Genomic DNA, 15,079 nt, shown 5'->3' with positions numbered 1-15,079 from the left:
TCGTCCGCTTAAGCAAGTATCAAGATTAGAAATCCGCCTTGTACATGCAACAGCTTAAGCAAGTATTGGGATTAGAAACCCGCCTTGTACATGCAACAGCGGCAGACCCTTGAAGAGTTGAAAATTTGAAATGTTGACTGTGATATAAGAATTCTTGATATGCATGGGTTTGATACACAATAAAAATGGCATGTTTTTATAGCATTTGAATAAGTAGTTATTTCATTAAGTAGTTTTAGTTTTTACAGAAGATATTAATTTGACATTAATATTCTTTAATAATTAATACCTTTTTTTTTGTTTTCTTAATAAGTAGGCAAAGAAACAGTAAGCATTATTAGAACTTGAAAAAAGAGAGGAACAAGAAGTGGTAAAACATGACCAAAATCGAAAAAGAGAAAGACAACAACAAAGTCATGAAGGTGGTTTGTGTTTGTGTTAGTGCTTTTATAAAAGCATGCAAATTTTGTGGTTTCTCTAAAGCCATAAACTAAGAATTTGAATAATCAAAGGTGAAAATAGGGCCATGGTCACCTGAAGAAAATGCCTCACTCAAGTGCTACCTTGAGAAACATACCACTGAATTAATAATCATGGATTTGGTTCTTAATTTGAAAGAAAAAAACATGATATATGCAGTAGTTCATTAGTACAACAATTGAAGAAGCTTTAGGAATGCTTAATTACACTATCTTGGGAAAGGGTAGGTGATTGATTCACTATCCATGGAATATGCTTCAGATGAACTATAAAGTTCACTATACACATTTCTTGGCACCACAATTGTATCACTAGGACTAGGCAATTCCATCTTCAAACACTGCTTTAATTCTGATAACACAACACTCATTGTAGGCCTCTGAATGGAGGTTGATGCAGTGCATGATATTGCTATTACTAATGCTTTCCATGCAGCATTTTCATCATATTGCCCTTGCAGCCTTGGATCCAATACTCTGCTCAGATCTTTACTTTTAAGCTCTGGCCTTAACCAATCAAGAATGTGCATTCGCTGCTCGCCTTTTAATACAGCCGGCTGCCCCGTGATTAGTTCCAATAGAACAATTCCAAAGCTGTAGATGTCACTCTTCTCATTCAAGTTCCTCAATTTGTAGTATCTGAATAAATGGAACAATGTAGTTTGTTTTACTTAGGAAATTAAATTCCATGATAAGAGAAAATAAACAATAGTTCTGTTATTTTTTCTCATGTACTAGTTTTGTGAGATTAGAGTTGTGATTCTTAGGGACTTACTCTGGATCAAGGTAACCAGTGGTTCCCATGACTGCTGATTCTGTATTTTTGTTATCATTCTGAGGGACTGCTGATACTTCTACATTTTGTTTTTCATTGCGAAACACCCTAGAGAGGCCGAAATCGGCTATCTTCGCTTCTAAGTCTTCGTTTAAAAGAATGTTAGCCGACTTGACATCTCTGTGTATTATAGGTGGCTTGCATCCATGGTGTAGGTAATCCAATCCTTCAAGTCAAAAGACATTCTTCATCAATCATCACTACAGAATTGCAAAATAATATAATCCTAGCAACATAACCATGGATAAAAACAATCATATATACCAAAAGAAGAAGCAATTAAACTGGTTTGAATGAAGTTAGTAAAACAGGACAATATGAAAGCAAAAATTGAAGGTAGACATACCCTCTGCAGCATCAATCGCTATCTGAATTCGCCTTTCCCAGCTCAAGTTTTGTGAGTTTCTAACTGCAACCATGATATTAAGTAATTCCGTAAAGCTATACAACAAAGAAATAAGGTGCAATCTAAAGCATTGTAAGGGTCTACCTGAGAGATAATCTTTTAGGTTGCCATTCGCCATGTACTCATATATGAGTGCCATTTTATTATCATCATCACAGTAACCAATGAATGATACCAAATTTTTGTGATGAACAGTCATCAAGAGCTCAGCCTGCAAGCCATGATTTTAGTTTCTTTCTTTTTTGATGCTTCCCATGTTGAATAACTTTTCCATTGAACTTATGTTGTGTATAAAGTACTAATTAGTAAATTACCTCGGTCTGAAATTCCTTTGGGCCCTGTGATGATGATGATGGAGAAAACACCTTAACTGCAACTTGGTTGCCATTTTTTGTCTTACCAATATACACAGTTCCAAATCCTCCTTTCCCGATGACCGTTTTGAAGTTTTCCGTGATCTCTAAGACCTCAACATAGGTATATTGCCAGTTCCTTGACGCTACGGTTCTTACTCCATTGATGGGCTTGCTCATCTCCTCATCTTAGTTCACGAAGAAATAAAGTAGGTTATTAAAGCTACATAGAGCTTAGCTTAAGAAAATTAATCTTGTTGGTTAAGCAAAAGTGTGGTTATTGTTTGCAACTTGTGAACTTCCTATCTAGTCTTCAGTTTTTGAGAGGAATATGGAAGTGGTTAGATTCATTAAATCTAGAATATACCTGAGTTATTAGTTCTCATAAACTTCCAAATCAAGATGAAAACAACCAATAGAGCTAAAACCGATGATAATGAGGCGACTATGGGAACAACAACCTTTTTGTTCTTTTTGTCACCCCAGGCACATCGATTTTGATCATCCACCCTGAAAATGGTGAAAACTAAATGCTCAGATCCTCCAACATACATCTTCAAATGCTTCATACATACATAACACCTTGGCTCCTATTAGTTTTAAGGCAAATATAGCAGGAACTTACTTCATTGTTAGTAATCCAGCCTTTGATCTTTCTTCAAGAGTATTAGTGACAGAACCTGATAATTTGTTACCTTGTAAGTTCCTACAAATATTTTCATTTTTTCTTGCATCAGCCATTTAACAAGTTATCATTATATATAAGGTGCTGAGGACTAAACCAGCATCAGTCACTGAAAGACTTACAAATATTTAAGGAATCTCAGTTCTTCTAAAAACCGAGGGACTGTTCCGGTTAAGCTGTTGTTAGATAAATCCCTATGTTCAAGATAATGTAGCTTCTATTCAGTAACACAAAAAATATGCTAAGCATATTACATTCTCATTTTTTCAAGATGTGTACTTACAATGATACCAGCAAAGAGAGATTGGCAATGGAAGGAGCTATTATTCCACTCAAACCACTTGAGCTTAGATTCCTATCAAAACAAAATGTTCTTTACTAAGTATATATACCATGAATTGGAGTTTAAGTTCTAGCCAAAATATGAAATAAGGAACATGGTATGCAGAGAGCTAGAGAGTAATCACAGTGATATAATTTGGCGAGGAAGCGAAGCGCTGTAGTTGCATCTTATGCCCTCCCAAGAGTAGTTCCTTGGCTCACACGGATCGCCAACCCAATTTCTTTGAACTCCATATCTTTCTTTAGTGTCCACCATAGCATCAACTGTGTATAAATAGAAACTAAATTTACTTTAAGAATAATCACAAAATAAGAAAACATTTGAGGTGCACTTTCACATCATACCATCTTGTTCAAGTGTTGGAATTGTGTCTTGCTCTCTTACAACATAAATCTCAACTGCATTAAGAATAGGTGGAAGGGTTGAATCTTTTGTCTTCTGTATAGAAACATGATGTTCATTCGCCACCAATGGTTTCAAATTAGAAACAACGGTTGCATATAAGTAGCGTGGAACTAAAGGTTCAAACAAGGGAGATCCATTCCAAGATATAGTAAACTTCCTCAACTGTGTTTTCTGAAGCTGATCCAATTCAGCAAAGTACAAGTAGACATAAAACTTTGAATTCGGTTCATCTGGAGTCCAAGAAAGTTCCAAAGCATCGCTGTTATTCCTAGGCCTAGCAGCATTCTTCATGACTTCAAACGGTGCTCTATAACCATTAGCATTGACATTGATTTCTGAAGAAGTTTTTACAGAATCCCAAGAGGGGGAATCATAAGGGGACCAAATTCTATCATAGACGTCATCTTGATATCTTCCGCTTGCATTGATTATTGAACCAATGTCCCATCTTTTGAAAAGTAACAAAGAAGAAGATTCACCAAACTCTGCATTATAAATAGGACTATAAATAGGCCTAAGTTCCAATGCTGAGATAAAAGGAGTTCCTTTTCCCTTATTTACAAGACAAACATTAGTAACATCTGATTCTGCCATGCTGATAATTTCCAATACAACTTCCTCTGAAGCATTTCTAAATGTCACCGATGACCAGAAATTGACGCCGACATAAAGATCGAATTCAGGGAGATTGTTTTCGCCGTCATAGTTTCCATACAAGAAGGAAGCCCTGATAAAATGTAAATTGCCTTTTCTTCCAGCTATTAAGCCATAACAGTTCCTCACTCCTTGAGGGAAACTTCTGAGATCAGAGAGTGGCTCTGGCAAATTGGGATTTTTCGGGTATGCATATTCAGTGGAGATGTTTTTGTTAACACCAGTTTGTATATAAGATCCATCACTGCTATACTTTATATTTGTTACATCATCTGTGTATGGAAGATTCTCAGGACTACCACAATCAATGCTTATGAACCCTAAAATCAGAAAGACAAAGCAGATTAAGAAACTGAAAAACACAAGCACCCCAATTGACATGCATGCAAAAATCTGAGATATGAAAGCCTTAAAAGTAAAACCATGAAATGCTCCTAGACCACATTTTATGCATATAAAAGCAGCATGGTGCAGAAGCATTCCACCTTAACGCAAGGTTCAGGAAAGTGCTGCACCAAAGGGTGTAATGTAGGCAGCTTAACCTGATAATTACATCAGTTGGCTGATTTCATGGCTTGAATCCGCACTCAAAGTTATTTTATACAGTATTCCAAGATGATGAACAAGAACAAAGATCATAGAACACAAACATGTCCAATAATAGTGTTGCAGAAAGAGTAAAATTTAGTCTCACTCTAATTACATTGTTATGACGCTAACCTGTTTGTTGTTGTGCCTGAATGAAGATAACAAGAGCAACACTACAAAGCATCCACAATAAGAAGAATGTTGAGGAATTGGCCATGTTTCTGGACATTGAATAGAAGATAAGCCTTGTGATGCTGGTAAATGAACAAATTATGTATATATTGGTCAATGTTGTGCAGTCAAGTCAAATAAGATAGCTAGCTAATTGGTTTTAATTAACTAATGAACGAACTACTAATTTTGTTTTTGACCTTTAATGAACTAAAGTATTAAAATGGTTGTGATTGAATAAGAACAGTGAGAGTAGCGTTAAGTCAAACACTGGGAACCATTTTAGTTGCAAGTTGGCAACTTGGATGTGAGTTGCTGGTTTTGAACAAAACCAGCCCCTGAAATGCTGAAAACCAAGATGTAATAAGCACTTAAATTTTATGTAAGTTAACGATAATGGAGCATTGGCATTTCATTTTTAATGATGTAAAATTTAAAGTATCACTACTTCTACTTAAGAACATATTTCCATATTTCTAGTTTAGTTTACACATATGCCAGTAAACAAATCCTAATTAAATCATAGCAATCTTACTAAATACAGTTCTAAATTTATCCTACAAACTAATTTTTAGAGCATTTTATTCAATACTTGTCATTATGGGACTACCCTAACAATGTCCACATACTTAGAGTAACCAAATAGTACGCAACTAATTTCGAAGTCGGCCACTCCAGGATAATGCGACGTCTCCGTCGTTTCCCGCGTGACGTGTCATCACCGTATCAGTCTCAAATATGGTAGAAAATGGTTAAAAGAGGGAAGAAAGAATTTGACTAAGTCAAATTAGAGGCCAGACACACGCAGTAAACGAGTTATATTTATAGGCGTGGTATGGCTTTATCTCGTTTATCGTGTAAACGAGATAGCAACAGTACATCCAACGTGTCATATCTCGTTTTCACTTTAAACGAGATACACGAATTGTCATCTCGTTTATATTGTAAACGAAATATAACTAAAAAATGCAAAACAGTAAATATTTTTAAAATTATTTAATTAGGTAATTATTACATTTATTTTATTTATGAATTTTGTTGGGAGATAATGGAATATTTGTACAATGTATACAATGTATTATATGAGTTACAAAATGAACTAGAACTCTAATACCATGTCATGATACCACTCATCTCATCTCAGAAGTTTACGCAAAAAGGTAACACTAATGATTATATATCTAATACTCCCTAAATCTCTATTGTACACATTGTATAAATATTTCATTTGTTCCATATATTTTTCTTTTATTTATTTAAATAAAAAATCCAATATTATTTCAATAAAAGAATTAAGAAAACAATTAGAACATGAATATTATTGTTTACAAAACTTTTTATTTTTTTTATGAGCAATTTTAATGCTCTGACAACGATGTATTTTAAGGCAAGGAGTGTTAGGGATCAGTAAGTTTTGTATTTTATAACCATCAATTGATTATCAATAATGTTTTTAATAGTGTAAGATTATATTTCATGGTGCAAAATCACTCACTTTTTTTTATGGCTAAGTGCTGACCAGATTGTTAAAAAGTGCTGACCTCCTAGACTTTTTTTTATACTTAATTAGATGTACGTGTAAAATAAATTAATTTTTTTTATTAGTATAATATTTTAGATTTATACATAAAAGATAAGAATGAGTGACTTTGTATTTTATACTATTTTTGGAAGAAAAATAAAGAGAAAGAGACTGAAATTAAATTAAACCTCTGCATTATGGTTGATGCAAAGTGTATAATATTAAATTATTTTTTAATATTTTATTTAGTCTAAGATAAATATATATATAAAAAAATATGTATCTTCACTTTTTGAAGATATTAAAGAGATTAAATTAAAAAAAATATTATCAAACTTTTATTTTTATTTTTAAAATTTTTAATCTATTATATTTTTACTTTCTAAAAGTAATAAATGAATTAAAATTTTGTATTCTAAGACTGAAATTTTTAATTTTTTATTATCAAATATAATACTAAATTTTAATCTTTTCGTCTCAGTTTTAATTTCTGAAAATAAATACTAATTTTATAGAAGACGCATTAAATTTTTATTAGACATGCAAGTAACTCTTAAAAATTAAATTGCTAAGTTTGTATAATAATTTTTATGTGATTCAAAGTTACAACAAATTAAAGCTTGGTTTTTGATTAGGTAAGGTGTCAAGAAAAGAGTAAAGAAAGACAGGGAAATGATTCTATTAAGTTAGTGAATAAAAATGAGAAAACGGATGAGAAAGGCATGCCTATCACCTACTTTTGATTCTTCATCCTGATTAAGGATAAAATAAGATTGATATAAAAAAGTACTCTTAGCCATAACAAAGGGAGTTTAATTACGTAAAGCAATTGGAAATTTGGAATGGACCCTAAAATTTCGAAACCTGCTACTAAGTGCTAACTATACGTAGAATTCAGCATTATTTTATTTTTATTATCAAATGGGTTTAATTAAGAAAGTTAGTAATTAGGACCTATGATCTAGAGTATGACGATAGAGTTGTCGGACGAGGAATTATGTCACCAACTCACCATTGACTTACATATGTATGCATGTTTCTCTTTGTCATTTCATTTACAATAATAATGTTCAGCATACACATTTTCTTTCATTTCTAAATTTGTTAACAATAAGCATTTTGATCATGTGTGTGTAAGTGTATTATAACTAGCTTCCTTTCAATTTTTTTTAATTGATATCCAAATTTTATTTCCAAAAATTCAATTAGTTCATTTGGAGAAATCGGTTATGATTTTTCATCCAGCACAACTTTTTAATCTTCTCAAGAAGTTGAACTTAGAGCAATGAAAAGAGAGACTTTAATTTGATCTTGGATATTTATCAAAATAATTAGAATTTGTGATTAAGAAAACAGCCTTATACTTAATTAGTTAATTAGCTATAGAATATAGAGGCTATAACATGTTAGTTAGATGTAAAATAAAATCAATGAGCATCATATATATATATATATATATATATATATATATATATATATATATATACGACTAATATTTTTGTTCAAATAGCATTTTTATAGATCATTCTATCATCATTTTAATTGTTGTTACATCATTAAAATTAGAGTATATACTCATTTTGGTCCTTAAAGAATTTTAGACTGGACACTTTAGTCTATAACTAAAATTAATTATTCAATTAGTCTCTAACAATTAACTCCATCAGTCACTTAGGTCCTTTACTCCGTTAATTTTAACGGAGGACAAAATAGTCCCTGACAACTCTAACAGGGGACAAAATGGTACTGATCTCCTCTGTTCGGAAACGACACTATTCTCTCTCAATTTCTATCATATCTCGCATAACACTAACAGTCTAACACTACAACTTCAAACTACACAATGCACACTCTATAAATTTAATATTCACAAGAAAAAAAATCAACTTATTCTCAACCAATTCATACTCAAGAAACTAATGCCTATGTCTTTCAACTAGTTGTCGTCTTCGATGGATCTCATGAATCTAGACAGCAACTCTGATTTGTTAAGACTCGTCGTCGTCGTTGCCATCTCCCTCCTTCTCTGCTCTAACATCTCCATGACCACATTGTCCACCACTCCAATCGCTTCTTTCAACTTCTTCTCCGAACCAATGTTCAGTAACCGCTTCAGTTTCCATATGAGCGGCAACGGCGACATTGCTCGTTGTAATAGCTTTGATGCAAGGTCGAAACTATTTGCCAACATAGACTCCGGAAAAGAAGGAATGAAGCACTCGGTGTCTATTTCAAATGAGAATTTGCATATGATGTCGAGGGAGAATCTTCTCATGATGTCCTAATGTCCAACAATCTATATTACTTGCTAGAGAGTGGAGAAAAAATGTGCCATTGGAGTAGTTGTGGAACTTGGTCTTAAGGATGTCGTGGACGTTGTCTGGGTTGGAGGTAATGTTATCAAAGACGTGAAAGTGGATGCTTTTGGTGGGTGAAGTGCAGAGGAGGTGGATGTATCAGTCACAAAGATTTAGGAAGTGTGTGGTCTATGACATGTTGAGGTAGGTGCGACACGTGTGATTACATCGTGGCTTAATCTTGGAGCTAAAGAGAACAGTGTCATTTTCGAATAAAAGGGTCAAGAATCATTTTATCCCTTGTTAGAGTTGTCAGGGATCATTTTTTCCCATGTTAGAGTTTTCAAGGACCATTTTGTCTTCCGTTAGAGTTGACGGAGCCAAGGACCTAAATGAATGACGGAATTAATTGTTAGGGATCAATCGAGTAATTAATTTTAGTTGGGGACTAAAATATCTTGTTTGAAATTTTTTTAGGACCAAAATGGATATATATTCTTTGTTAGAATATAATTAGGATCAATTAGGATCAATTAGCATATCTGGATATTTATTATAGGATATTACGTCTTTATTATTATGATTCTCTTAGCACCTATAAATACTCTTCTATATTGTATCGTTCTAGACAACTTGAGTAGACAACTTGAATACATTCAATAATACACAAATCCTTTCTTCTGTTTAATCTCTTGTTTCTAACATGGTATCAGAGCCATGGTATCCTCCTTGAAGAGGATAAGTTGTTTTCCTTGCGGTGAAATCATCGAGTTTTTGTATTTTTTTTATGCCATTCTTCTTTCCCTTTTGTTACTCCTTTGATGCTTTTTCACCTCACCGACTAGCCTATTTTTTCTGTCTTGTGTTTTTTTTTCAAGTCGTATGATTAAACAATATTGTTATCCGCTGCTTACCTATTCTCATGAAGACATCATATACTTTTCGTTCTCTCGTGGCAGTTTCGTTTGCGTTCTCTCATGTTTGCGTCCTCTCGTGGCAGTTCTGTCTGCATTCTCTTGTAGCAGTTCCGTCTGCGTTTTCTCGTGGCAGTTCTGTTTGTGTTTTCTCGTGGCAGTTTCCGTCTGCGTTTTTCTCGTGGCAATTCCATCTATGTTTCGTCTATGTTTCCTTGTGGCAGTTCCGTCTGCGTTCTCTGGTGGCAGTTCTGTCTGCGTTCTCTGGTGGTAGTTCTGTCTGTGTTTTCTCGTGGCAGTTCCGTCTGCGTTTCGTTAGTGTTTTCTTGTGGCAGTTTCGTCTGCGTTTCTTTCCCGCAGTTTCGTCTGCGCTTCCTTCCGACAAACGGCAATTCCGTCTGCACTTCCTAGTTCCTTCAGACAACGGCAGTTCTATCTGCGCTTCCTTTCCGCAGTTCCGTCTGCACCCGCGGCAGTTCCATCTGCGCTTCCTTCCGACAGCGACAGTTCTGTCTGTGCTTTCTTCCGGCAGTTCCGTCTGCATCCGTTCTATTAGTTTATGCATTTTTTTATTTCGTTATTTTAAATATGTTTCAAACTCAAGTTGTCACTTGAGTTTGAGGGAGGATGTTAGAATATAATTAGGATCAATTAGGATCAATTAGCATATCTGGATATTTATTATAGCATATTACGTCTTTATTATTACGATTCTCTTAGCACCTATAAATACTCTTCTATATTGTATCATTCTAGACAACTTGAATACATTCAATAATACACAAATCATTTCTTCCGTTTAATCTCTTGTTTCTAACATTCTTAAAATTATGTTATCTCTCAAAATAATTGAAAAAGAATATTACAACATCCAATTAGAAATAACTGATTAGCTTTAAGATGAGTGCTACACATACAAGTCATTTGGTTTACAAGTTATACAAATTGGAAGAAATTTAACAAAAAACATGCTAACCCATATACGATTTCCATGACGTGCTTCGTGTTCCTCCTTCTCTTCTTCCGATCCTCTTCCTTATTCTTCTCCTTCTTCTTCTCCTACTCTTCTTTTTCTTCCTCCATGAAAACGAGTTTCTTGCCAAATTTGTTCGATCTCCTTCGTGTGTTCTCTCTTTATCTTTTCATTCGTTGTTTTATCTGCGTTTATCACTGGTATTCTTGCTTCGTTTTTTTTTCGATTTCCATGGTTTCTGAAATCAAGCTTTGAAATCATTTTGAAGATAATGGAACTTCAGAAATACACCCAAACGATTACAGACATACACCCAACCAATTACAGAAATACACCCAAACGGTTACAAGAATTCACCCAAACAATTATAGAAATACATTCAAAGGATTACAGAAATACACCCGAAATTCGTTGAAGTACACCTTATGCATAATTCAAAACTCTTTCTCTTTCTCCTCCTCATCTTCTGCTGCTTCTTCTTCTTCATTTTCTTATTTCATATTCTCATAATTTTTTTTGGGAGGAAAAAATCAAACAAAGAAAAAAAATACATAATGTTACAAAATTAAAAGAAGAACGAGGAGAAACACGACGATGAAGATGAAACATTTCAAAAATGAAGAATAAGAGGCACGGAAAAAGAAGAAGGAGAAGAAAAAGAGGAGGCATTGTCGCATGGAGAAAGAAAAAAAAGAAGAAAAAGAGGTACGAAGAAAAACGTGAAAAAACGGGTGAATATAAATGACTTATATAACTTGTATGTAGGGCTGAAAGTGAGCCGAGTTGAGCCGAGTTAGACCAAGCTCAAGCTCGACTCACTAAAATTGAGCTTGGCTCACGGCTCGACTCATTAACAATCGAGCCTATTTCTTAAGCTCAAGCTCGACTCACCGAAAGCTCACGAGCTGGCTCAAACTCACGAACTGGCTCAAATAATAGAAACATAAATACAAAATCTATAATTTTATATCAATAAATTATAACTTATATATTTTAAAAAATATTTAAAAAGAACAATTTTATATATTGTTTATCTATCAATAAATATAAATTTTTTATTTATGTCCTACATCAAAATTATATGTAATAAATAAATATAAAATTTTAAATAATTAAGATCATTAATATATATAATTATATATTACTATTTCATATGTATATATATAATATTAAAAGTATAGACTAAATGCATATAAGATATGTCTATATATATATATAATCGAGCCAGCTCACGAGCTAATGAGCTGAGCTTAGCTCATTTAATTTATGAGCTCAATTCCAGGCTCAACCTTGGTTCACTAGCTCACGAGCTTAGCTTATCGAGCTATTAACGAGTTGAGCTCAAACTGACTCATGAGCTTGACTCACTTCCAGCCCTACTTGTATGGAAAAACGCTTGTTCGTGGAGAATTTCTCTAACTTTAAATACATATATGGACTAAGAAAAATCTCAATACTAGATAAATTTAATATAGATTTATAATATTATTCTTATTGATTTTCTTTAGTTTTTATGTATATCTTTTCATTTTTTTCCTTCATTTAAATAGTAGCATAACTTTAGAGAAGTACTTTAATTTAATGCCTAAGTTGATATTAGTAAACTAGTAAATATTTTCTTTATGGTATTCTACACTACAATTAAGGAGTCGGTACTAATTTCCCCCAGGGTAAAAAAAATGTAAAGGGCTTAAGGCGTTGATAATAATTTGGTATCTCGTTTTTTTCCGCTAACTTAAAAATATAAAGCGCAAAATTTTACAAGCAATTTTCCCGCCAAAACCAGAGAACCGCAACTACGCACGAAACGCGTTTCCAGAATATTCTCCGTCACTCCTCCGCCACCGGACGCCGTCGGAATGGTAATTCGTTTTCCTCTCTCGCTGGAATGATTCCTCTGTTATCTTTGTTGATCTGCGTTTGTATCTTAATCGATTGGATTCCTCCCCTTCGTTGTTTATGTTTTTGTTTTTCTGTTCGGTTCTATTTGATGCCGTAATTTGGATTAGAGAAGGATCAAAATTAGGCCTAACGAGAAGCGAAACCTAAAATGGAACTTTTTTTTTTTAATTTTCCCCTGTTGGAGTGCTCTCTTTGTGTTTGTGAAAATGCCAGTTGTGGTGTTTGTGAAATTACAATTTGGTTGACGTGTTCTCATTGTGTTGCTGCAGTCGAAGAAAAGGGGTCTTTCATTGGAAGAGAAGCGTGAGAAGATGCTTGAAATCTTCTATGAGTCTCAAGACTTCTTCCTGGTTGGCATAAAATTCACACTTAGCTTGCACATTTTGATGTTAATCTGAATGAGTGTTGCTTTGATCATTTATTTCATTGCCGATTACTAAATAGTTTTGTTATCGTTGTTCTTGTTGTTTCAGCTTAAGGAGCTGGAGAAGATGGGTCCTAAGAAAGGTGTTATCACTCAGTCTGTGAAAGATGTTGTTCAAAGTTTAGTGGATGATGATCTTGTTTCCAAAGATAAGATAGGAACTTCTGTAAGTTTTGAAATCACTTAATGTTATGTATGCATTGCCATGGGAACATTGTCAAAGACACAAAATATGTTGCTTATTATTTATGCTTCTATAATGCATATTTATACTTTTGCCTATCAGGTATATTTCTGGAGTCTTCCTAGCTGTGCTGGAAATCAGGTGAAGTTCCAATCACCAGAGCTACAATGTCTTTGGCCATGTAATGTTTGATATGATTGTAAATGTCCGCTGTAAAAGTAACCAAATAAATTCAATGCACAGCTTAGGAATGTGCGTAACAAACTCGACTCTGATCTACAAAGCAGTAAGAAGCGGCATGCTGAACTTGTTGACCAATGCGAGGCACTAAAGAAGGGGCGAGAGGAATCCGTGAGTTATAGTCTCTTCCCCACCTATATTCCAGTTAGTTCTACTTCTGTGTCATTGTATTTCTCAATGTTGAATGTGAAACAGGATGAACGAGCGGAGGCCCTAGCAGATCTCAAAGCCATTGAGCTGAAGCATAATGAGTTGAAGGTTGGATTATAGTTTATTAGTTGGTAATATATATCATGGGTATAAAGTCAGTCTTATTTGTAACAGTCGAATATCTTTTAACTATTTCAGGATGAGTTGGCACAGTACAGAGATAATGATCCAGCTGCTTTTGAAGCAATGAGTTACGATATGCTTTTTTATTTTCTTTATATGTACAATACATTAACGTTTCAGAAGATTAATAATCTTCATACCTTGGTATACTTTGGAAGTTTGGACCCTGATGTTTCTGGTATTATTATTGGCAGAGGAAGCAATTGAAGTTGCTCATGCATCAGCCAACAGATGGACAGGTTTTACCTTCCATGTTTAACTTTCTATTTTGTTTTATTTTAAAATTATTTTCTTATGTTTCTGTTTTCCTGCATGGTTTTGATTCTAGGGTAGGAGGGAGAAATGGCATGTCTAGTATAATTAAATGCACACGGTGATGGCGATACATATATTTATTTGTTGTGCCCAATATTTTATGCAGATAACATTTTCACCCTGAGACAATGGTGTTCAAACAACTTCCCACAGGCTAAAGAGCAACTTGAAAACATGTACAGGGAGGTCAGTCATTTGATTTTACCTAATCATCAGCTAATTTGTTGGGACTTATTTTGCTTCAAATATTTATTTCAATTGAATGGAATGATATAGCTTGGTAACTGCAGCAAGCTTACCACATAAAATATCCTCTAGTGTGCCCCATCTTAAACATGCTTTGTTGTCATTGTCTTCTCCTGTTTGTTTTTCATTTCTGTTTTGCACCTGGCGTCTCCATGCAGGTTGGTATAACAGACGATTTTGACTATTTGGAGTTAGCTCCTCTTCCACTCAAAGAAGTTGCTGATTAATTACATAGCCTATCGAAATGCGTAGTTGTGCACTGCTGACTCCAGTGTTTCTCTCGAACACTGACAATTAGAATAAAATTTGATCAAGTATGCCAATGACATCTTCATTTATAGGGAAATGGTTTATTATTTTCTTCTTTCTTGTTGTCTTGAACCAATGACCTCTCCAGAGACTTGTTGCTTCGAGATGCAACATACGTAATTTGCTTTAATCTTTTTCTGCCTCTATTTTGTTTTCCCAACTTGACTGAGGTTGGTATTTCTCACTTTAAGGAGCATTTGCAGTGTGATTTATTGATGGTTTCTTTTTCTTAATAATCTATATTAGCCTTAGAAAATCTTATTTTTTAAGTAATTTTCTTAATTCTGAATTGGTGGTTACTTGCAATCCTAGAGCCTCCCAAATTTCATTTTTTCTACTTATTGCAATCTACCTTGCCAACAGCAGCTCATTCCCTTCTTAAAGTGATCATACAAAGCTAGCTTTGTTCTTAACTGTAAATTTTCACCAGGGTTGTATGATATATTTCTCTGTAACTGTATCATTTAGTCAACTACCTTAACGATTTTATACTTTCAATGA

At 34.0% G+C, this 15,079-nt stretch overlaps 2 protein-coding genes across 2 annotated transcripts; one reads left to right on the top strand and one right to left on the bottom strand.

The window, feature by feature from the left end:
* Positions 1-503: 503 nt before the first annotated feature.
* Positions 504-5,294, bottom strand: LOC130982137 (probable LRR receptor-like serine/threonine-protein kinase At4g29180). The gene is made up of 13 exons (XM_057906009.1): positions 5,120-5,294; positions 4,881-5,002; positions 3,446-4,480; positions 3,226-3,364; positions 3,042-3,113; positions 2,881-2,952; positions 2,699-2,779; positions 2,441-2,583; positions 2,035-2,261; positions 1,805-1,931; positions 1,661-1,723; positions 1,255-1,480; positions 504-1,118 (listed from the first exon to the last, which is right to left on the bottom strand). Exons 2-13 carry the CDS (start codon positions 4,975-4,977, stop codon positions 689-691), a joined length of 2,712 nt encoding a protein of 903 aa, XP_057761992.1. The 5' UTR covers positions 4,978-5,002; positions 5,120-5,294; the 3' UTR covers positions 504-688.
* Positions 5,295-12,249: 6,955 nt separating this feature from the next.
* LOC130983064 (meiotic nuclear division protein 1 homolog) lies at positions 12,250-14,722 on the top strand. The gene is made up of 10 exons (XM_057907239.1): positions 12,250-12,487; positions 12,797-12,877; positions 13,001-13,117; positions 13,238-13,276; positions 13,379-13,486; positions 13,571-13,633; positions 13,724-13,775; positions 13,903-13,947; positions 14,130-14,209; positions 14,428-14,722. Exons 1-10 carry the CDS (start codon positions 12,485-12,487, stop codon positions 14,494-14,496), a joined length of 657 nt encoding a protein of 218 aa, XP_057763222.1. The 5' UTR covers positions 12,250-12,484; the 3' UTR covers positions 14,497-14,722.
* The last annotated feature ends 357 nt before the right edge of the window (positions 14,723-15,079 follow it).

Source organism: Arachis stenosperma, chromosome 5, assembly GCF_014773155.1.
Source record: "Arachis stenosperma cultivar V10309 chromosome 5, arast.V10309.gnm1.PFL2, whole genome shotgun sequence".
Lineage (NCBI taxonomy): Eukaryota > Viridiplantae > Streptophyta > Magnoliopsida > Fabales > Fabaceae > Arachis > Arachis stenosperma.
This window is presented reverse-complemented; position numbering and strand designations above follow the sequence as displayed.